The sequence below is a fragment of the Ptychodera flava genome, chromosome 16 (assembly GCF_041260155.1).
Source record: "Ptychodera flava strain L36383 chromosome 16, AS_Pfla_20210202, whole genome shotgun sequence".
Taxonomy (NCBI): Eukaryota; Metazoa; Hemichordata; class Enteropneusta; family Ptychoderidae; genus Ptychodera; species Ptychodera flava.
This window is the reverse complement of record NC_091943.1, coordinates 12,256,990-12,282,476: the sequence shown is the minus strand read 5'-3', so window position 1 is coordinate 12,282,476 and position 25,487 is coordinate 12,256,990. Positions and strand designations below refer to the sequence as shown.

The 25,487-nt window shown below is 37.4% G+C and overlaps 1 protein-coding gene across 1 annotated transcript; it reads left to right on the top strand.

Annotated features, from left to right (window-relative positions):
• The first annotated feature begins 7,857 nt into the window (after nucleotides 1-7,857).
• Nucleotides 7,858-20,414, top strand: LOC139152860 (TWiK family of potassium channels protein 18-like). The gene is made up of 2 exons (XM_070726213.1): nucleotides 7,858-8,355; nucleotides 16,005-20,414. Exons 1-2 carry the CDS (start codon nucleotides 7,935-7,937, stop codon nucleotides 16,694-16,696), a joined length of 1,113 nt encoding a protein of 370 aa, XP_070582314.1. The 5' UTR covers nucleotides 7,858-7,934; the 3' UTR covers nucleotides 16,697-20,414.
• The last annotated feature ends 5,073 nt before the right edge of the window (nucleotides 20,415-25,487 follow it).

Sequence of the window (25,487 nt, the reverse complement as noted above, 5' to 3'; positions counted from 1 at the left end):
ATGAAAGTGATTCCGTCCTATATGGCGGCATACATTATTCATAACGTCTTTCTGATGTTGAGACAAATTTGCCACCTTTGCATTTTATCACGAAAACGTAAATTTTGACCAGTTGATGACCAAAGAGCAGTCAGTTTTGCATTAATGTACTATCTCTGAATAAATTTGCCAAAATGACGTCCTTTTTGTGGTTTTGAGAAAAGTAGCCGTTCCGACTTGGTGGATGTAAGGTATTATGATTCCGAAGACAGCTATCACTTTAATTTCTGATGTCATTACAGATTTGCAGATATCGCGTCCTGTTCATTTTCTTGCTAATGCCTTTCGACTTATTTTATGCATATCCAGACTTATCGATATCGTGTCCTCTCATCGAAGAAAATGTGTCTTTGGAATGGGTTGTTATTACATTAGTACTCGTATTACAGATATATCAGCTTTGCAGCTTTGTGTAAAATGTTTGTACACATTTTGTCGTATTAAATTATTTTTAATTTCAATATCGTCTAATCAGGTCAGCATTAGAATAATATTCATAACACGGCTATACTGTAACGTTTGTGGGCGATGACAAGTCAAGTTTGCCGATATCGCATAATATTCATTTCCGTAGCAAAAATGTATCTCCTGACACGGCTGATGTTCGATAGCCAGTGTAATACAGCTGTCTTTTTCATATATGGTGTCGGAAAAAATTATCCGAGGCCGCTTCATTTTCGGCGATGGTTGAAAATGGTTTATTCGTAAATCCCATGTATGTTCGATGTCAGGCTAAATTTGTCCATATCATAGTCCATTTTATTTTTGCTATAAAAATATGCCTTCTTCTTTGCGGTGTAGTGTCTTTTATTGATGCAACTTTGTCTCATTGTTATATTCGAGGAGACAAAGAGTCACCGATGTGAGACCTTTTTAATTTTTGGGACGTCGCAATTAAGTCATCCTATCGGTCGGTTTAAAAGATGTAAATTGTCATTCATAACACTCCGCAAGTAAAGACTATCGACAAATTTGCCGGTGTCACTTCGTTCGTTTTGTTGATTAAAATATTTTCTGACTGATGAGCTACTTGTATTCCAAACCAAACTATCCCGGCCGCTAAATAAAATGTTAAACATATTTACTGAAGGACGACAGAAGTACTCGTTGAAGAATAATGGAGTGAAAGAAGTGTCCCGACAACAACCGTATCTATGACTTCTGTTTATTTTTAAATTGCCCATGACAGAATGAAACACATATGAAATAATTATATTGTTCCGATCATCGCGAGTTAAATATCTCGTGCACACGAGATACTATCTGGTGCACTCCTAATACTTTCTGGTGCACACGAGATACTAGTCTAGTGCGCACCGATAAGCTTACTACCTGGTGCGCACCTGACATTTTCTGGTGCGCACCAGATAGTATCTCGTGTGCATGAGATACTATCTGGTGCTCACCAGAAAGTGTCAGGAGTAGCTGGTGCGCTACTCATACTATCTTGTGCGCACGAGATACTATTTGGTGCGCACTAGATGCTATCTAGTGCGCACCGTGACGAGATTCTATCTGGTGCGATCCACATGCTACTATTATCAGGTGCGCACCAAAAAGTATCGGGTGCGCACGAGATAGTATCTTGTGCGCACCTGATACTTTCTGGTGCGCACGGGATACTATCTTATGAGCAACTGATACTTTATAGTGTGAACCAGACACTAGCTAGTGCGCACCAAATAGTATCTTGTTGTGTCAGTCAGTAGAGACTGTAAAATAAAGTCAGTTGTTTTTTGTCACATGTGTATGAATACTTTTTGTCAACCAGTCCCTACTGGGCTTTGTGTCCAGATATCGGATCCATTTGGAAATGTAGTACCTGTAAGAAAAAATTCTCTGTCTATACTGATACAACAACTTCATACCTCTACGGTCCATTCACGATGTGTACACGACTAACATCTTGAAATTCAAATTCATATATTATTACTTCATTGTCAACAAATACATATTGTAGAAATTTGCCTTCAGGCTCATCAAATACAGATTAAAATAGTACAAATCACAAGAGCATTTTATAAAAGGGACGTTATTATACAGTGAAAAAAGTTAAAACACAGACAATAGCAACACAGATACAAATTTGAAACACTTGCAAGCAGCAGCAACTAAGAACTGACCGACTGGAGGTTTTAAAGAACTACGTCGATTTTAAGTTAAAATTGAAACTGCTGATGGAAGAAATGACTTGTTGAACATGTTTTTCTTTGCATGAGGGAACCAACAATTTAACATCTTCCTGGCGGGAGCTTCTGTAAGTAACCATGAAGAGGGTGATCAGAATCATTGACAATGTTGTGCGCTTTCCTTTTCACTACCAAATGACAAAGGTTTACAAAAGCATTTTGACGACAGTCAATAATTTTTTCTGCCATTCTCAAAATACGAGAAAGCTTACCTCTGTTTTTGACAGTCAAATTGCCATACCACAAAATGATATTATAGGTTAAACACTCTCAATGAGGGATCTGTACACCATTTGTGAAACATTTTGACTCACATTGAACGATTTGAGTTTCCTGAGAAGGTGTAAACCTATTTTTGGACTTTTTTCTGAATAATCAGTATTTTCATCAAATGTGAGTTTTTCATCAAGAAATGAATCTAAGTATTTGAATCATGAAACAACTTCAACAGCTTCAATGTTAATCGTGACAGGAGTAAAAATCCGGGCATACTTTACGACCAATTACGAGCTGTTTTTTCAAAATTCATATCTAAAAGCTATCTATACACCATTTCTTTAAAATGTCAATATTATGGAAATATTCGGCAAGAGATATTCGTAACCAAACAAGAGCCATTTCATCAGCAAATTATTGCGCCTCATGTTATGCGTGTCAATAGAAAATAAGGTAGGCAATAACATGCAACCTTGTGGAGCACCAACATTCAGTACAATTTCGTCTTACAGGTGACCATTTACACATTCTCGATGTGGTCTTTCTGCCGCAAAGACACACTCGTGGTCTTATTCTAAGAAAGTCACCGATCAAACGAATTATGCTTGCATTGATATTCATATTGAAAAGACGTCTAATGCCAACATATAGGTCAGTGGTGTTGAAGGCGCTTTAAAAGTCTATGAAAGAACACAAATATACGCATTTGCAGATTATAAATGTTGGAAAATAATATTAAATAGTGTGATAGATACTATCTGGTGCGAACCACATACTATCGGGTGCCTATCAGAAACTATCTAACGCGCCGCACCAGATACTTTCTGGTGCGCACCCGATACTATTCGGTGCGCACAAGACACTACTAGTGTCAAGTGAGCACCAATAAGTATCTGGTACGCACCAGATACTATCTGGTGCGTATCTGGTGCGTACCAGAAAGTATCGGGTGCGCACGAGATAATATTTGATGCGCACCCGATACTATCTGGTGCGCACCTGATACTTTCTGGTGCGTACAAGATACTATCTGGTGCCCAGCAGATACTATTATAACACGCCACATGCTCATCCCGTGTCGCGATTCGCCAGAATACGTCACGTGACGAGAAAATAGATACGTTTAGTCCCCACCGGATCGACAAAAGTGACGTCAGAGGGCATTTTTTGAAAAGCTATTTCCCTAGGGAAATAGTTCTGACCAAATTTGGAAAAGTGCCAGGTCACATGACCGTAGTGTCGTCTGCAGCTTTGTAACAATAGCGGGTGACTAGAACGTGATGTGCGTCCGGGATAGGTGATGACATATTCTCTAAAACAGATTTTCCAACATTTTCCAACATTCCAACAGCGTAGGAACTTGAACAGCTCATCGACGGAAAAGATTAAAGTGCAACTAAGGATGTCGCTAGGTATGTTTAGAATATTTTTTGAAAGAAAGTGGTACCACGTACAACTGAAACCGCTGTGGAAACATCGCCCAGTGAACTTGTCACAGTGGATTGTTGTGGTGCAAAATATCAAAACACATTAAAAACTATATAACAATACAACATGAGCATGTGGTGTGTTATAAAACACCTATAGCCTGGTCTTTATTCGGGCTATAGCGCTCGTCTGTTACCCCTCGTGGCCGTGTGTTACCAGAAACACATCGCTATACCCCTCGGCCTACGGCCTCGGGGAATAGCGATGTGTTTCTGGTAACACACGGCCTCTCGGGGTAATAGACAGGCGCTATAGCCCTCATGACCCGGCAATAGGTGTTTACTAGTATCAGGTGCGCACCGAAAATATCAGGTGCGCACGAGATACTATCTGGTACGCACCTAGAAGTATCTGGTACGCATATATTGTCTGATGCGTTCCTGATACTTTCTTATGCGCACCAGATACTATCTAGTGCACACGAGATACATGCCTTTGAATTAATTGTCAAAAATTTGCTTTGTGAATTTAGAGATCATGGCCACGGTCCCGTGTCATGGCAAAGTGATGAAACCGGTGAGAAAACATTAAGCGATGAGAGCCAGAATATCAAGTCAAGTGATGATTCCTCGGACTAACATTGTCTCATCAAAAGATTCAAAAGCTCATAAAACACTTATTGCATCTTGCAAATCTTCCGTCGGTATTGTATTGGTCAAAAGGAACGTTTTCGGGATAAAATGTGACATTGGTGATTTCTCTCAATGTCAAACATTCGATATGAATAACATTTTTTGACATAAAGGACGGAAGTATACTTTCATTTAAAAATCCGACATCGGCAACTGTGTCGGTAAGGGGGGATCGATGAAATTCTACTACAATGTCAACTAAGTTAGAAGGGGTAGTCTCATCACGAAATAAAACATGTATTACATCGATAAATTTTTCAGAAACCAGTCAGACGTAAACGAAATAGCTTTGTTTTGAAGTAAATACATGGATAAAATAATAGTTGAAAAAACAAAATTTCTTTAAAAATGATTGAGGAGATGATCTTCCTTCAGTACAATTATTCTTGAGCACTAAGAGTGATTGCTACTCATTGAATAAATTGCGAAAAGAAGGACAAGAAAGAGGTTTGACCTTCATATCGGCAAAGTGTGACCAAGTGAATAAATTGAACTGTCAATGAGATCCAAGCTTGATGAGAAGCAATTATCAATTCGATTTGTTCTGGCGAAAACAAACTAATACAAAATCTACAGTTCCCATCGTTTACCGTCTTTAAGTTGTTCAGCATAAAGGCAGAGCAAACCGCCCAGTCAGATGATAAACAAATCTGAGGTAGAATAAAGCTCAATATTTGCTTCAAAATTTGCTGTCAATGCTTAAGAAACATAAAAGAGAACCAATATGGCCGACGAATGGCCAATCAGAAATTTAGACACCTTAGCTAGGATTTAGAAGGTTCTATAACTATCTAGTTAGCACATGGTATTATCACGCGTGTACGAGATTACTATCTTGTGTGCACGAGAAACTTACACGTGCTCATGAGAAACTATCTCGTGGCCACGAGAAAGTATCTGGTGCGCGAGATACTGTCTGGTGCGCACCCGATACTTTTATGTGCGCACAAGATAGTATCTCGTTCACACGAGCTAATAATTATTTTTTCCCACAAAAATGTCCCTTATGGACTTTCATACTATACTATTCATATACACGTCGATTAGTTTTGTGATGCAATTCAATATGGCTGCCAGGCGGCCATTTTGTTGGGACTTTCCAGACCCAGTACTAAGACTTGCCTCAACAAATTTCTTTTAAACTTTGCACAAGGACACACATAATTTACGTAAGCATGTCAAATGTCTTCATGATACGATCCAACATGACCACCAGGTGGCCATTTTCTTGCGATTTTTTCATGTCCAGGGCCATTGCTAAGACGTAATGCGACACATTTCTTTTAAACTTGGCACAAGGACAACACTATATGACATACATGTGCACGTCAAATGTCTTCAAGCTGTTGCCGTAAAGAGGCACGTGGTTTACGACGATGTTCAAAACACGTGAAGATCCCTCAGCTGGATAACAATTCTCAATATGATATCTTACAGGGATCATTTCAAAACATTTTAATACCCCAACTTGCTGAGAACTTGTCAAGGCATTAAGTTATGTACAATTCTCGACAAACAATTTCATTATTGGAACTAATTTGGGATAATTGGATAGTGAAGTAATGTCGGTTTAATCTGCAAATGTAAGCTCATCTGCTTTTCTTTTTAAACCATACACTTGTTTTTTATGAGTGATTTGTAATTATACAACATTTAGCTATGGGGCATCTAACACTTTTGATCCAATTCTCCAAAATTAGTTCCAAACGCGTTGTCATGAATTGTCATGAATTGTCGAACGTAAAATGCCAAAAAGTGACAAGCCCTGCTACCTCGATATTAGTCAAGCACCTTCAGAGTGAATTAATGTTTTTTCACTGTCAGTTAAACTTGAAATAATTAACACGCAATGCATGGTAATCGTCATTGGACAATTCATTGCACCCTATATTTACACATGCGTATAGCTTATTACGCACTTTTATAATGAAATGGGGTGAATGTACGGTAAAGTTATTTAAATTTCTAAACGTGTGTTTAATGTGGAAACATTTGATGTTTCAATTATTTAACGAATAAGAAGTAGCAAATTAAAGGGGGTTATTTATCTTTCGTGGAGGGAATTATTTTCGATAGCGTACTTTGAGGAAGGAAAATTGATCTTTGTATGTTCGTATTTGACAACTAAGAATATCAATGTATACTGAAGTGAGGTCGAGTAGCACCAGCTGTAACTTAATGGTCGTCAGTTGAAAACAGTGGAATGTATAGATCATATACATACACTCTGTTTAAATACCACCAAACTTGGCTGTTCTGAGTTCAAGTACGCGGCTCCTGATGTGACGAATAATATCAAGCTTCAACTGTTGATGTCAAAAACGCATTCACATGACATTGGAGTGTCGAAGACCATAAGCAATATTAAAATCGCCTCAAGCAAGACACGTGTTTTATCATATTGTGCCCGTGACTAAATGTTATGATGTGGTCGGAAATTACGGTATCATCACATTTTTTTCAAAATCGATGTATATCTTCAAGTTTGTGTGTTTATTTTGCCATGCGTTATTAATGCATGCAGATCATTCAAATACTCAGTGTCAATTAGTCACGTCTTTGTTAACCTTATGCTACAAATCATCATCGCATGTTTATAATCGACGTTGTGTTTATCTTCAAATCCTGCGTACACCTTAACTTTCAGTTCATTCTGAGGAGAGTGCAGGATTTGATTGACTTAAGTACAAATTGCATTAATTACTCAGTTATGGGGTTTGATTCGAAAATGGATGACACATGAAAACACACAGTTCAGATAATATACTTGTATATCCATCCATCGATCAAAGCATCCATCCATCCATCGATCAATACTGTAACATCAATCCATCCACACACACACACACATACACACATACACACACACACACACGCATACATACATACATACATACATACATACATACATACATACATACATACATACATACATACATACATACATACATACATACATACATACATACATACATACATACATACATACATACATACATACATACATACATACATACATACATACATATACATATGCATACGTACGTATCTACGTACGATAAAAAAAATCCATGATTATACAAATCCAAGCTTTCCTTGAAACCAATTTCTTTTAACATAGAGATGTGAGATGGTAATAATTTTCAACATTTCGACACCATTCGGCGAGCATGACATTATGATAATTTGAAATGAGAGTGAATCACGTGACTTCTACCTGGGCGCTGTTATTACCAATGTATTGTATTTGTGCGTCTTTTGTTTAAAAAACACCCACAGCTTTAACACTCTGAACTGTAATGTTGACGCCCAGTCTGTTACTGTTGCCGTCCGTGAGTTTGCGTTGAATTCTCCCAAATCGGCGCCAGCAATGACATCCACAACAATGAAAAGAGGCGCAGGAGCGGAAAAGAAGAAAGGGTTTTGGTATCGTCATAGCACTTTTGTCGCGAATCTGACGCTAATCAGCACTCTTATTCTCTACTTAACCGCCGGTGCCTTCATGTTCTTATACATCGAAGGGAACGACGAAAGATCGACAATCGCCAAAGCGAACGACGTGTCAAAGCAACTCTCGGAAGAAATTACAAAACAGCTAATGAACACGAACAGGTCTGAGTTCATGCACGTAGCAACGGATGAAAATTTCACCGCCATTTTGAGGGACCAGATGAGACAACTCGCCGTGCAAATGTCGTCGTCTTCACACAACTCCGAAGTTGGCAAAGGGCGAACAAAATGGACCTACTCCTCATCTCTGTTCTTCTGTATGACGGTGATAACTACAATAGGTACGGTTATCCTTTCAGTGTTTCATTTTTACACTCACTCGTTTCACTAGCACCACTTCATTTGTTTCGAAAATCCCCGCAACGAAGAAGATCTCCGCCAATCCCCGACCCACCTCCCACCCCCGGCCATGTAATTGATTTTATCAATATCGCTAACTAGGGAAGCGGGATTCTGAAGAAAATTATACGCGCAGTTTGACTTTTTAAAAGTATTTCACGGGTTCGTCCCTCCTCTCCCCCAAAACAAAACAAAAACAAACGAAAAGAGATTCGCGCGCGATTTGCATGGGAAGGGCTACATCTTGAAGAAATCATAAAATTACCACTGTGCTGTTCATTAGCACTATTTTATACCAAATGATAATGCAGTGTTTAAGACGTTGAATTGATACCGACGTCTTCTCAACATTAGCGTTCAAAGAAGGGAGTGGAGACAAAAGCTGATCCATTTTGCAGCTTTCATCTGAAGCACACACAGAAATTGACAACAATGCATCGCTCCAGGAAATATCACTGATAGACGTGATATTGCTAAGGCTAGGCGTGAGTATCTTCGTTCATTAGTCGTTGTTTATGACCTTTGGGAATCGTCCAATTAATTGTGTTCTTTTATAGGGAAGACCCTTCACATCTTAGGAAAAGGTGACAAAAATGAAATAAAAATGGACACAGCACAATGATGTTAACAAGCCGCGTTGATAATTACACTATTTCAGATTTACTGTGTTTTCATAAATATCCAAAGCCTAGATGGTTAAAGCGGCTGCATCGTGAAAAAAACACGAAGAACCTGCCTTCACTTAAAAAACAACTTGAAGGTCGAGTATGTGTATCTACTTTATTATAATTCCTCGGAGATAAAATAGTCCGCCCCGCTGATCATCAATATAGAATATATGGAAAGATTTTTTTTCTCGCGTGAAAACAGTCATGGTCACGGATTTATATTTATCTAGAAAGATAAAGATCGATAACATAGTGAATTCTATCCTCCGTTCGATCGGTGAGAACGATCGGCCATTTAGTGGAAACAAACGATAGTTTATATAAAATATTTCTAGATGTCGCCATAGTTCAGAGATACGAAATTCACAGACTTGCGTGCTCTACCTTAGGTGTTGCCCGAGGTGTCGCCTTCATGAATGGTTTTGCTTTGTCGGGTGGGGTTAGTCATTTTCCAAGTATACACACCCACCGCCTGGAATTCAATTTGATATTGGGTATTATAAGAGTGATTTGTGGACGAGCGCGATGCCATAAGAAGTAGAATTTAAGAGCACTTTTTAACCGAAATAAATTGCAAAATAAATTCAAAGCACATATGATCCCCTATTAAGATAACGGCTTTCGCCAGACATGTTGAATTTCGGCGATAATTAGATAGTTCATTAGACATGCGTGTCGGCGATGTAGCCAATAGTTTAGATCAAGTGAGTGAGCATGATAAGTTTTAAACTCCATTTAATGGGTTATGAATCTGTGGAAGAGAAGATGTTTTTGTAAAACGGAAAAGGAAAAACGGAACGGCGCAAGTATGAAGAAAGTAACTATAGTAACGGTCTCCAGGATATTTACTATCTGATATCAGTATCCTTGGTACCTAGTACAGTTACTTCAAGGATATATACAGATATGTAGTGAAAAACAGAATCAAGTGAAGCCGGAAAACACAGAATAGAACCTGATGTGACATCAATAGTTTTACATTCGGTTTCGATTGCCTTGAGCGACCTACGGGTCTGTTCTTGATTTATTCCCTCGTAAAACGGTACAAATTCCACACTATGAGTTACGTATCATCAAATTCCCGGAGTCTGATTGTGTCTACACTTATCCAAAGGTGTCAATAGAATTACGACTTCTGACAGACACACTCAACTTCGGTTTCCTCAAGTGCGTTCGACAACGTTACTAAAATAAAGAAAAAAAGGCAACGCTTTACAATGTAGAGAGTCTTTCAACGTGCATTTAGGTTTCTTGTACATCCGCTTTCGGTAGCAATGCTTACTGGGAAGAATACATCACATTGCAAAGCAAAGGTCAAACCTTGAAGCTTCCAAATTCGAAAGTAATATCTCAGTAGCTCTGTCTCTGTATGTGACTGTCTCCATGTCTGTGTGTCTTACAGCGTCTGTCTTTCAATGCCCTTGTCTCATATTTTCCCTTTTTCAGTAACTATGTCCTTTCTGTCTGTTTCTTCAAGTTCCCTTTTGTATGTGTATTTGCTCCTTTGCACTGAAATAACCACAATTCAGTAAATCCATCATTTCTATCGTCAGAGCAATAGTCGAGTCAAACGAGGTACAACAATCAATGAGCTCTCAAAGTGAGACCGAGTTGCCATGGTAACATCGCAACTATACAGGCCTTTACATAATAACTGACAAAAATTACGCAGTCAAAGAATCGACAGCGTCTTCCTGCCTGTGCGTGAAGATGTAGACGGCATTCGCGGGTACAAATCCAAGCACATCCTGTAATGACTAGAAAGAGGGGTCACATGCAGTGCTGTAGCAACTTCATTGTTTGAACTCACCGGCAAAAACGGAAAAAAATCTTTGTATATGTGAGGATAAAGCGAGGCATGCGCAATACATTTCTAGCGAGATGTCGGTTGCAATTTGGCGCGTAAGAAAAGCACCAGACTTATGAACACTGCTCAGTCTGTGAGACCAGTGTTTCACGCTGAGAAAGTAAATTTAAACGGGACTGTTTCAACCTTATATGTGACTCTATTATGACGTATAGGTCCAAGACTTACTCGGGTCAGCAATTCAAATATTTCTGCCGAACACAAGCGTTTATGAGAAAGCAGGAAAATCGTGAAATAAGATTGTCATCGACTTTAAGAAAATAATTAATAAGGGATTTATGATGTCCGATAAAAGTCAGTTATCTGGGGGGGGGGGTAGTTTCGCACTATCGTTGTACGAATTTCCAAATTTGAAATAGGGCACTGCCATGATGAGTAATTACGTAAATAGAAAACCGATTAGGTTGAATAAAATCGAAATTAAAAACTAATTTATGAAGAGCCGTTTTGTTAGTCTCTAGGTTATTAGTGCATTAACCGAAACGACAGATCCTCATAAGATTGATGGTTTGATAATTAGTTCAGATAAATGCTTTGGCGCGAAAATAGGACCATTATTCGTACTTTCTCTAGCTCTTATTTTCGCTTTAAGAAACAAGCAAATAAGATAAGAGTCTATTTGACTTTAAACGACTGGGCAATCCATCTTCTTAAACTCATTACGCTTTTAAATATCTATTTTGTTTAATTTGTGATATATTGTATGTCGACTTTATTTATACGATGAGGTAGGCGTTTAAGCATAACTGATTTTAGAAATGTAAGTCTTCAACCTCAAGACTTAGAAAAAGTGCTTTTGCTTTCAGAGGTACGCTTAATGTATGTGCTAGAAAAGGGGTCAAAGGTTATACTCAATACTCCCCACTATTTCAACTGCTTGCAGAAAATACGGAGAATGGGAAACGCTGACACCGCAGAGCGGAAGTGTAGCCGCTGGGGCATTACCGTAGCCGTGGCAAGATAAGAAATCATCGATAAGCCACAAACATCAAGGACTTGTACCTTTGTAAAAACCGACATCGAGTAAACGGCAGCCATAAGAAACCACAAAACATATCAGATGATGCAATAATGTGCAAACATCCATCTACCCATCCATTTATCTTACTCATTATATGCCTATCTTCACACAAACACATACATATATATATACATACACATATACCTACTATTACACGAAGATACACACACACATGCATATATATGAGTCTGATGTGATATGTTATTCATAATGCACATGTATTCGTATATGTATACACAGATATATATCTTTCTCTCTAAACTTTGATTCATATACTTACACTGCATATATATATATGCATATATATATATATATATATATATATACACTAACACTGCTTATATCTATATATCTATATATCTTTCTATATAAACTTTGATAAATATCTTTCTATATATATCTTTCTATATAAACTTATATATATATATATATATATATATATATATATATATATATATATATATATATATATATATATATATATATATATATAAAGGATTATTCCTAATTTTCGACATGTTTGGTCGTCGGAAAGTGACTCACACCTCGAATCAGAAAGAACTCTTTTCATGATGAGACAGTTTCCGCCGTAAGGCTGCAATGTCCTTCGAGGGAGAGTTTTGTAGTTGAACAAAGAGCAGGTAGTTGTGTGCATCACTCGTGCCGTACAATTAAGTAGACGATCTCATTATCATATGCATGTTACGGCAACAGAACAGGAATTTTCATTTCTTTCGATCAATAATAAAAAATACCGATAAATTTTAATGTTAGAATACACAGTCTTTCTGTCTTCTGACAGACCTGTCTGAAGATTGCGAGATGCATTAAACTTCAGTAACAGATATCATTACGTTTTGCTTGAAGTAATTTGTGTTATATATATATATATAACACAAAAGACATAAGAAATATGTATATATATATATATATATATATATATATATACACGTCTTCTGTCTGATGATTGCAGGATGCATGAAAGTAACAGATATCACGTTGTACTTGAAGTATTTGTGTTATTATATATATATATATATATATATATATATATATATATATATATATATATATATAATAACACAATAAATTTTATAAATGAAGAGCTTGGTGTCCTGAGTTGGTGCGTCTTGACCTGCTTGTGTGTATATATATATATATATATATATATATATATATATATATATATATATATATATATATATATATATGCTGTGCAATAGACATTCAGCAATAATGACATCGTCATCGTAACGAAGCACCCATATCAAGGAACAGTAAGACGCTGCTCGAGAAACCGCGTCTTCTCTCTAACAGAAATATGTTCACGTGATTTGGCACAGGATAACTGTGCGATGAACTTTAAAATTTCAAAATGAATCAATCGCAGAAGACATTAAAAGTTTGCATTGCATTCCATCTATTGTACAACTTCAACCTTGCTCGTGAAGGTTTTGTTCACGTGATTTTGCGCAGGATAACTGCAAACTGAACTTTAACATTTCAAAACGAAGCAATTGAAAAAGACATATAAATTGCATCCCTCAATATGTATTATGGGAAAATTTGTATATCATCTTTCAGACAGGTATTGTATGACAAGAAATTCATGAATTATTGATACAAAAGGCGATGGAGATCCTTGTCTCATTAGGTCTCTGAAGGCTTAGCTGAACAATAAAAACTTTCTGTTCTCGTCATGATCAATCTTCTAGAACATAAATTTGCCGAAATCGCAACCACAGCAGATAAAGAAACTTATGCTCATACATGTATATAAAAAGATGCATGAAACTTAATCATTACTCCGTAGTTTAAGATACTGTATGTATGTATGTATGTATGTATGTATGTATGTATGTATGTATGTATGTATGTATGTATGTATGTATGTATGTATGTATGTATGTATGTATGTATGTATGTATGTATGTATGTATGTATGTATGTATGTATGTATGTATGTATGTACGTATATATGTACGCATATGTATGTATGTATGTATGTATGTATGTATGTATGTACGTATGTATGTACGTACGTACGTATCTATTAAATGTGTCATACAAATCATATTGACTAGCTATTATCGGGTAATAGCATATGTTTTAGTTTTCCTCGGAACTGAGAGTCACCAAAACGTAGTCTGTCTACCTCGGCCTACGGCTTGTATGCTGTTACCCTCATGGCCAGTCAGCATATGTAGTTTTCACCCTTTGAGTGCTGTAATTTTTCCCGCCAAAATTTTACTGCAACATTTTACTAACTTTTATGAAATTTTGTGGAATTTTTTTATAATTTTGGACCAAATGGACATCACATTTCATTGGCTACAGTTTGTTACCAAAATTTTGGCAAAAATCTGAAATATTTGACAGGGGTATATTTTATAAAGGCGCTCAAAGGGTTATTATTACATTTTGCACAACCATATAATTAAGTCACACTTCGAGTTTTAAATTGCCTCGAACTTTTGTAAAGCAAAAATGTGCATTTCGACACTTAATGTTGGTAGGGTGGTAATATCAACAATTTCGCTTGCAAACATTTTTAGTCTGTTGTGTGAAATTTGTCGTGAGTCGGTGGACTTAATTTTGAAATAACATATGTTTGGTGCGCCATTTTCAGATTCAGCCATCAAATGTAAAGCTTCACAACATGTAACTTTACTGCGGGTGTTATCTTTATAAACATAACCGAGCACTCAAAGTAACTGTCATTCCAGCTGCGTTACCCCCGCAGGTTTTTTATATGATATTATAGAATGCAAAGAAGATGATTCTCGGCCATTGCCATAAATATTTGATCGCTGAATTTCCAAAACATGAGCATAAAAAAATTAATGGATTTAATGATGGCGATACGAAAGAGACGAAAGCGACAATAATGTGTATGTGAATTCCATTGTTGGTATAGCAACAAAAATCTATATTGATTGCGGCTATTGCTAACATACGACAAGAGAAGAAGCATCATGCAATATTTCGCATTGTCTGTCGATGTATTCATAGCGATTATATTTTCATTCTCATCCTTTTAGATTTTTTGGTCACTCGTCATGATTGAGCTATCTGAACCACTTTATCAGATGAAACTTTATAGGGCCCCCGAGAATGATGGCGGAAAAAAACTTATCTTAGTATCCAATTACGGCTCTAGGCAGACGATGCTGACATAAACGAGGCTATCCCGTCTATACATCGATTTCACCGACGCCATCGGTTTGGGACTTCATCGTAATTGCAACTGAGAAACGACAAACATCACACACAGAAACACAAAAGCTCCTTATCATACTGTGCCCTCTATGGCCGAGACAGGTAAAACGGGAATCACATGGCGACCAATCAGCACAGCTATATCATGGGGTCAGTCGAAAGTGTCCTTCCCCAGGGGTGGGGCACGGTAGTTCTGTTTATTTGACGAGGTCATTCAATTCCGTCAGTCCCTCCTTGCGATGCACATGCAAAATCAAACATGTATACTGCTGTATTGACTGGACAAAGCCTTTCAAAAACCAACATAACGTAACTACCAAATGTCCATTAACAAGAAACTAGAAATGCCGACATTTTTCTCTTCCGTAGATGACAATTTTCTTTTTTGTACATGTATTTCAATATTTCTGTATGTCATTTTATATCACTTGATGCAGTACATGCGACACCTAGCGCTAAGCCCGGCAGAAGTGTTGAGATCTGTAGGATTACATGTGCACGCCGTCATCGTCATCGTTTGTCAGAATACCTCTTCATGTAAAAAACTCTGTCTTTGTAGTTTTCGTGTCAGTAGCAGGACCCTGTGAGCTCAAAGGAGAAACGAACTATCCATGAAATTCGTGTTACTGCGTCATTCTGTAATCTTCAGGTTCAGGATGAGAAACACACAAACTTCGCATTTTTTGGCCAAATTTGCATAGTAAACTATAATGGCAGTCTCTTGTCTACATGGGATGCTGTGATCTACAAAATGCTGAAAAAATCGATTATTGATATTTAAATAATGACATTAAAATCTGTAATTTTTTATTTTAGGGTATGGTACGATTGTTCCGGTGACTACGGCAGGTCGCATTGTTTGTATGCTGTACGCCATCATCGGAATTCCGCTGCTGCTTTTGGTGTTGTCCATTATCGGAAACAAACTCGCTGATCCCTGCAGGGTCGTGTGCCTGTTACTGCTCTGTCGCAATGTGAAACGTCGCGTTCAGGCCGTCATTCCAATGTCTGACACAAACACTTCCTTCGGCCACGTATCCAGCCTTGTTAATAGCATCCATGAAGTAAAGAAGCCTCACTTCTCGCATTTTGGAGAACTTTACTTCGACAAATCGACACAGACAGACGAGTCGGGCGAAGACAATCAGCGAACGCGCCAAAATCCTGGCGCCAATGGATGTGATTCGAATTCGTCGGGAGAGGGCGCCACAATCATTATGGTGACCATCCTCTTGCTACTGTACCTGGCAGCGGGCTCTCTGATGTACTCTTTCAAGAACGGTTGGAGCTTTGTCGACAGCCTTTATTTTGTGTTCGTGACGTTGAGCACCATTGGATTTGGCGACATCATCCCAAAACATAGAGACGATGGCAGTATGCAGTTCACTGCAGCACTTGCATTTCTGTATACTTTCGTTGGTTTAGCAATAATGTCGACTGCCTTTTCGCTGGCCCAAAATTCAATTAGGAAAACATTTAACCTCGTACAGAACAAATGTAACGGTTAGGCTTGTAAGGAATCTGTGAGTATTTTACAAAAAAGAGCAACTTCAAGGGGAGAGAATACCTTGAAATTCTGCAAGTCTAATGGACCATTTTTGTTTAAAAAGGCATAAGTATGGCAAACATTTTGCCACAAAAGCATGAGTGTTGAAACAATTGAAGACAAGAACATTTGAATTTTAGTCTTTTCGACCATTGAAAATGCACCGTCACATTTGTAAAGTCTCTGTAATTACCATTCGGCTAAATGGCATCGGATTTCTGTTCTGATGGTGGTTTGTCCCCGAGCAGCGGCTCATCATTGTATTTTTTTTTTCATTTCTTTGAGAAAGATTTCTATCGGTTAGAGAGCGTGCCTTTTTGAAAAAACCCAAGCCTTTGTACGTTTTCGCTCTTAGACTGGCGCATGTTCAAGGATGTTATTAAGAACCATGGTACAAAAGTGTTATTGATGAGTGTGAGTCCATCAATCAGTCGTCAAAAATGTCCCTGGCGTGTTTTACTGCCAATTAGCGTTTGGAAACCGTGTACTGTTGTACTTGAACGGGATTAATCCAGATAGATATTTTTTTCTGTTATGACCATTGACTATATTTCGCACATGTACAGTATTGTGTGTGATGAAACAGCTGTTATTTATGCTCCTGAAACAACATACGATCGTTGAACCACGTCACATGCCATTCACTCGTGAACATGAAACGGTTTATCTTCAATAGCAACCAGGCAATGTTCCGTGTTTTGTTTTGTGTTTTGTTTGTTTTTTTTTTTTTTTGGGGGGGGGTCCTTGCTGCTGGTTGGCTTGACCTTACGAGGGGTTGGAAAGAGAGAGCGAGAGAAAATATTAAGACTGGGTATGTTAACTTTTGCTGCTGGTTGGCTCCGGTCTGCCAATTTAAGACAGACATGAACACTTAACGATAAATTTCTGCCTGGCGCCGAATGAAGTACAAGGTAAAATTGATGAAAAGAAGTCTGATTTACTTACAAGTAGATTCCTATATGTGACATGATTTGGAAAACACTCCAAGCAAAGAATTTGACCCGTAGATCACGTGATTTGCCTCACACTAACGTTTCCTGGGACATTTACACATTTAGAGAAAAAAAAATAATTGGCAACCGTGTTGGACAATTTGAACACTGTTTCAATCCACGCATTTAACCAATATCTTTTCCGTAGCCATGTCAATATTTACTTCGATGCTGTCATGGAGAATATCACGAATTTCACGCTGGCCAGGAGTTCAGCAACTCACTATTGCCTGTATCAGGTCTTTTCCGCTCAGATGCAAGGGCCAGTTTGCAAGGGAAAGTTTTTATGAGATAATCTCTTTTCAGATTTTGCAGTTTGGATCAAGATGCTCTGAGCGCTATTCCTACTTAAGTGTCTATGGCCAAGCGTTTGACCCGAGTCACCGTTAACAACGGATTTTTGTGAGTAACTTTCAGCACGAGATTCACGACAGTATTTTAAGATCACTTTTTAAACTTCTTCTGATGTTGCATCATCAGGAATTTACAGTATTTTTCAATCACTATGACTCGGATAGAACTGTTTCAAATTTTGTAATTATCATAGTTCACTGTTTCTTCCCTTCCTTTGTACTATACTTTGCTGGGTCCAGTTATGACATCGTCAGCTGGTAATAGATTCCACCACAGACAAATATATGTTTTATGTTTGTCTGTGATTCCACTGTCTACCGTAGGGTATAAACACTCGGATTTGAGGCACGGTGTATTGAATCAGACTCGGATAAAGATTAATTGGCAATATAATCCTTGTCATAGCAATACGCAATGACCAAAAACTTATCCTTGGTGACAACAATTTGCATATTGCCTGCAGTACCATACAACTCTTCCCCTTCAGACAGCATTGATCATCCTGTAATACTGGCGACGTTTTTTGCATCACTACTCTCTGCTTTCGATCATTTTATCGATATTGAGCGTTCTTCAATGGTCTTGACGTCATGTGCACGACTAGATGAATTAGGCTTGAAGTAGCCCGCAGAATCATAAACCAGACTTTAAGTCTCCAATGTGTTTGAAAGATTCACAACTTATTTTGATAAAAACGCCATTTTCGTATTTCAAAGCCTGTGCCTTACTTCCGGCAATCATATAAATCTGAAGGTTAAGTGAAACCAAACTCCTGCCCGTAGCGCTCATAGAAAAATTCTGTGCCATCTGAGATTACCGTTTTCACCATGGTAACAGTGGCCACACAACAAATCAAGCGGTTCGTGGGGAATATGTATTTTCACACATTAAACTATGTATCAGATTTTGGATCAGGCTTATTGAGATGCCACCGGAAAGATTTCCAAGATAAGCGTGTTTCACAGGTGGATGTCAGAAGTTCAAGAATCGATCCTTTCAATGGTATCAGGGATGAAACGCATTATCTTTCAACGGTTTCTTCTCCTGTCCGTGAACAATTTAAAGGCATGTGTCAATTGTTGGATTGTTTTGCTAGGCAATTTACTTTACTAGATTACAATTTCAGTGGAAAACAAAAGGCCTATGTTGGCACCAGATTGTCTCATCGGAAAATGTACCCACCATTACAACTTCAATGGAAAACAAAAGGCTATCACACCTCCATAATCCTCTTACAGACTAGAACAAAGGCGATCCCAGGGATAGCGAACAGCAACCCGTAATAACTTGACCATAAACGTAACTGCTGTGTCCACAAACACTGCCTAATGGGCAACCACGTGTTATCTTATTAGGGGGTGATATCAATCGTTCAACATCTCGCGATACACTAATGGCATGAAAGAAAGAGTTTCAGGTCATTAGTGTATCGCGAGATGTGGACCGACTGATTTAAACCCCTGATAAGCTCAATCTGAACGCGGTAGCTCATTTTCATCAAGACAGTGTTTACGGACTAGGACCGTGGGAGTAACAGCAGTGTGTGGATCGACCTGAGGAAACATGAAGAGGCCATTGATAAAAAAACCGTTCTAATATATCAGATACCATCTAAAGGATATATGAATATCTTGCTCTTTGTACTGGTCTCTGTGTCTTTTTAATGCATTGTAACCTTGACGCTTTGGGTCATTAACATCTGTAAAGCAAATTCTGTACTCATGTTGTTTGGTCATGTCTGGATGTCACAAGAAACTGGAATAAAACAAATGTCCTTTTGATCTTTCCAAACAAGAGTTTCAGATGTCCTGAAACAACAATGGTTAGGAAATCTTGCATCAAGCTAACACTACAGATAGTTCAAATCAATGCTTGAGCCGGAAAAATAGTTTTCTCCTAACTGTAATTGCCATATTATTCAATTGTATTGACTATTTGCGTTGCTCTGTACTTCCATTGGCCGTAGAGAAAGATAGACGTTGATGGTTCGAATACCAAATGGAATCTTTTCAAGGGATATAGTAAAGTTTGCTGCAGTGAACGTGCAGAAGATGAATATCACTTTTTTCTTTTTAAATGTCCGTTGTATGAAAATTTGAGAAATGCATATACTGAAGAAGCCACGGTGTAGGCCCTCACTTCTAAGTCCATAAGTTTTACATAATATGAATATGGAAAGAACCATGAAAATTTTCAAGCTCTGTAACTTTGTTTATAAAGCGTGGATTCTTGCTGGCTCAGACAATCAGTTCTAGAGACATCTGAAATCTCATGATATTTATCTGTATTTTCAGGAAATATTGAATTAAAGGCGCACTTTACTTTTCTTTCTTACCTCTGTGATCTTCATTGTACCGTGTCTGTTTTCTAAACAATAATAACATGTACCATCATATTTTCTTTCACACCCCCTTTGTATAACCACCGGAGGCTTTGAAACGCAAATAAAACGAAACTGAAACTGGTAGAAAGAGAAAATTTGGCAAGTATCTGAAGTCGGCAGATATATCTGTAGCAGTGTAAGCAAATATCAGGTTACAATTGATAGATAGGCCACCCATTTCACATAATTTTTCTTAGCTTCTTTCATCACGTGACCGTACGTATTTCAAACAACTCACTGTTGTAATGCTGACAGAGGAGGAATATGGTCCGACTCCGTGCATATTTATATCTGTGAAGGACTTTTTTCAAGGTTTTATTTTTCGAAGATCTTTTTGTGTTTTTAATGTTCATTTTAATGTTTTCATCGGTAATTATTAAAGCTGTTTCTAAATTTGATACAGTGTAACTTGTTTATTTTTGCAAAACTTTAGTAAATTAAATTTTAGATCTAATTTAAGGTAGATCGCACCTCGGGGACAGACATTCGGACTCTAAAACTTTTACAATTCTCTTCTGATATACCACATGTGGGGGTTCATTTTAAAGCTCTTGGTGAAAGAAAACTTTTCACAGGCTTAGTTTTTCAAAATTTGAAAATTGTTATTTTCTCCATAGAGTTAACACAGGGATGGCGGCCATTTTGAATTTCTAATATCGGTAAATCTTGGGTAATTTGTTTCTCTAGTACCGAAATTTGCACAGTGACCCCCTATTTTTATTCTTGATTTTGAAAGAAAATGATTGAAAGCTTCCTTGAGGAAAGTTAGAGCAAAAGTTTAAGTCTTTCACTTTCGAGGTGCATACTGCCTATAGCAAGATCATCCTTGATGATACACGTGATATGATGAAATAACATGATATAACATGACATGTATGATATGATATGATATGATATGATATGATATGATATGATATGATATGATATGATATGATATAATGTGGTCTGATATGATATGATCTTCATGAACTAAAGGTTAACCGGAGATGTCCTAAAGATATACTTCATGAAGGTTTTTATTGTTACAGATTTGTCCTACAGACGTCTAATTTTCTTGCCTATACTTGAATTGGCTTACTTTGTTTGTGTGAGAACAAAACGAGTTATTTTAAATTTCAGCTCGTTCTCTTCAGTCCGTTCGATTGCTTTTGTTTGTTTGTTTGTTTGTTTTTTAATTAATATTGTTACTTACGATGGCAGACACGCAGCTGTTAAAGTACCATTAAATGTATAGCTTCTGTATTTGTCAGCATATTCGTTTTATCTGTAATGCAGTTTTTGGTTCTAATCGCACAATCACGCTGGAGTGACGATTTTCAACTAGGCAGCTTGTTTTTCATGTCCAATGTTATTGTTGACCACTGAATTCTAGTTCGCTCTATAGTTCAAGTGTCAGCAATAACACTGCATATTATACACAATGCATAGTAGTGCCAAGGCTATTACTGTAATTAATTTAGGGAAAAGACAACCAAAATGAAATTGTTTTACGGGACAAAAATAATAAGAATATTATCAACAGTTAAAGTTGTTGTCCATTCCATGTTTTATTTCGTTGAACTAGTTCTGTAATTTGATTAACTGGTCGTTGTATACATTTAGGTATTATCGATTACATTAAGTGTCGAGGTTTTTGCATTGATGACACATTTGTGTTATTTTTATTGACAGACATCGTGACACAATTGGTCATGTTACCTGACAAGTGACAGTCTCGGTTGCTCAGCATCGAAATGAAGAACAATATTTAAAGAACGCATATACATACTTCAATCCATCCATCCATCCATCGATCTGTACATACACATAGACACATTCACGTAGAGAGAGAGAGAGAGAGAGAGAGAGAGAGAGAGAGAGAGAGAGAGAGAGAGAGAGAGAGAGAGAGAGAGAGAGAGAGAGAGAGAGAGAGAGAGAGAGAGCGAGAGCGAGAGAGCGAGAGAGAGCGAGAGAGAGAGAGAGATCCATATCCATCAATGCATCCAGCCATCCATCTACCATTCATACGTGCATACATACATACATACATACATACATACATACATACATACATACATACATACATACATACATACATACATACATACAGGAATGCCAGATATGTCAGATAATTTACATGAATTTGAATTGTGTAAATTTGCCTTCATATTTTTACATTATAGGTCATGCAGTCGAACATCATTCAATGTATGCATTGTCGTCTTGTGGTAGTAATATATTTGTATCCCATTCTCATTCCCAGTGATCGGATAATTACCCAGCAATAAAAATATACGAGCGTCTCATTGCTTTGCCCTGTTGCTACCTTTAATGGTTTCGGAGATTAGAAAAAAAAAACATGCAGTGTTATTGTATGAGGGAAAAGATTTTTCCTCATGTCTGCCGACAGGCATTATGCTAAGTGCTGCTTGGTTTTTGTTTCATGGAAAGTGCTTATATAACATCAAAAGTGAGGCCCGCTTCTTGGTTGTTATCTAATTGATGGGAAAAGTTTATTTGAAAGAGCGCAAAATACTTGGACAAGAAAAGGGGAAGTATTTTAGTTTATACTTTTAGTTTTGTCTGTTTTTGACTTTTCTGCTTATGTTTTTTCAATTTTCTATTCTTGTTCAGGTTATTTCAATGTATTTGAAAAATATCGAGATATAGAAAATCCTAGTGTAATCTGTTTAATTTACAATCCTCGACTTTTCTACTGACTCGGAAGTAGCCGCAATCACAAATGTTGAACATTGCAGCTATTATTTTTGTCATGGCGTAGATATGGTTTAAAATTTCCTGGTATTAAAATGGTAGTATATCGAGAACCCTCGTTCTGAAAAGCTTCTCCTGCAAACCCGCGGCCCTGTACATGTATAGAAGGCGTGTGTTGTAAGAAATGACCCCGTAAAATCTATATGAAGCTTGCATTCAATTTGTTCCAGTACTGTTCCGAGACATAAAAATAGAAAACCACAGGCAGGGCGGCAAAATCGGACTGAAAGCAGATGTAGAAACTTATTTTATTTTATTCGGATATACTGAGAAAACAATGTTTTAAAATATTTTTAAAACCGTCTTAACTTACAGAAAAAGGATCTATGTCATTGTAGTCGTATAAAAGCAAATTAAATTTTCTCGGAATTCTACTAAAAAGAGTACTAGTCTTGAACACAATTGACTCTACCGAATAGCACATGAAACAAAGAAGTACGCCGAGTTAAAAACCTTGGTACATGAAGACCAAAAACAGAAATTAAAGTATTGACATTAAACTTCGCATTTATGCATTTGTATAAAATATATATTATCAAAAATAATCCTCCTTGATTTTTATGAATGTAAATTGCAAATATTGCACAATAACTTAATGTCGTCACAGTAAAAAGAGTAATTCTTTTATGAAGAAATTTTAAAAATTTATGCTGCACTTTTTCAATTCTGTCAGAATGGTGTATACTTATGCTATTCCAGATAACAGAAGCGTATTCAAGTTTAGATCTTACCATGGTATAGTACAACAATTTTAAAACATGCTCACCGTTAACACAATGGCTATTCCTCATAATCAATCCAAGAACATTTCTCGCACCCTGAATCATGTTATTTATACAGTCACAAAAATTCAATCTTTGGTAGAAACGGAGACGTGACGCCATTGCTACGTATATGATGTTCTCATAAGCCGTTCGTTGCCTTTCTATATCTCGATGGAGATGAACGACATCGCTACATCGACTTTAATCAGATTAAAATCGACATAGAAGAGGTTAAAATTTTTAAAAAGTTAATTGTGTACAAAAGGTCAAGACCGTGTCTGATTTACAGTTTCTTACCATTTTTGAATAATCAGTATTCAGAAGTTATTGAATACTAGGGCTTTAAAATTTTAATTCGTTTTTTCAGATAAAAATTCAGTATGGCTGCTGCAATCCCAATGCTACATATTATTTGTGGTGTTCAAAATTTGTCTTTGTCATTGCTAGTTACTTAATGCACAGTCTTCTATGGGTAATGGTCTTATGTTTACGTCATCTTCGGTCACCGAATATTCTCCATTGACTCGTTATCTGTTGATTTGCATACCAAAACGATGCTCATTATAAACTTCAAATCGCATGAATGAATGCATATCTAGGAAACCGAGCATCAGATGTTGATAACACGATCGGAACTAGTTTGGGATAATTGGATTTTCATATTTTTCAAATTTCTCAAAAATGTTAGGTGCCCTATAGCTGAATGTTGCAATATTACAAATCACTCATAAAAACAAGTGCATAACTTAAAAAGAAAAGCAGATGAGCTTACATTTGCAGATCAAATAGACATTACTTCACCATCCAATTATCCCAAATTAGTTCCAATCGTGTTTGATGGGATTCATTTCGAAGGGGTTCATGAATATATTGATGAAATCACGTTAGGGGTGGGTGCATATCAGAAAGAATACTGTATATTCCTAAACAGAGTAACAATGTTCTTCAGCCCTAGGAAAATGAAAAAATAAACCATGGTACTCAGGTGTAACTCGCTTCCACGGAAGTCATAACTATGACAAGTCTGCTAGTATTCGGCTGCACACGAAATTTTACGATGATCGAGCCAATCATTCGCTCACGATTAGTACACTGGTGTTCTACTGGCTCAAGCCCTCGAAACAAGCATTGCATATACTGGTATTGATGAAAGTGGGCGTATAAGTCATTGTTTTGGTATCAAAGAGGACCAGAATCTCCCGCGAAATTACGTACGCCAGACTTTTGACGGTCACAATCTGGTTAGTAGAGTTCGAGGTAAGGATGAAAAGGTATCAGACTTGTGTAACCATAGACCCAAATAGTGCAACAGAGTCCATCAAATGACAAGAACTCATAAGGGGCCTAAACCCGATCGAACTTGTTTGTTGCTGTTTTCGCGTCAGGTGTTCGCTTGTGCGCAAGCGTTAAATTTCCAATCTCGCGATCGACATTCTATACGGGTACCTTAACTTGTGAGAACTGAGTAAAGTTTATTTGTCTCCAACTCGCAAACCAGACGTCATA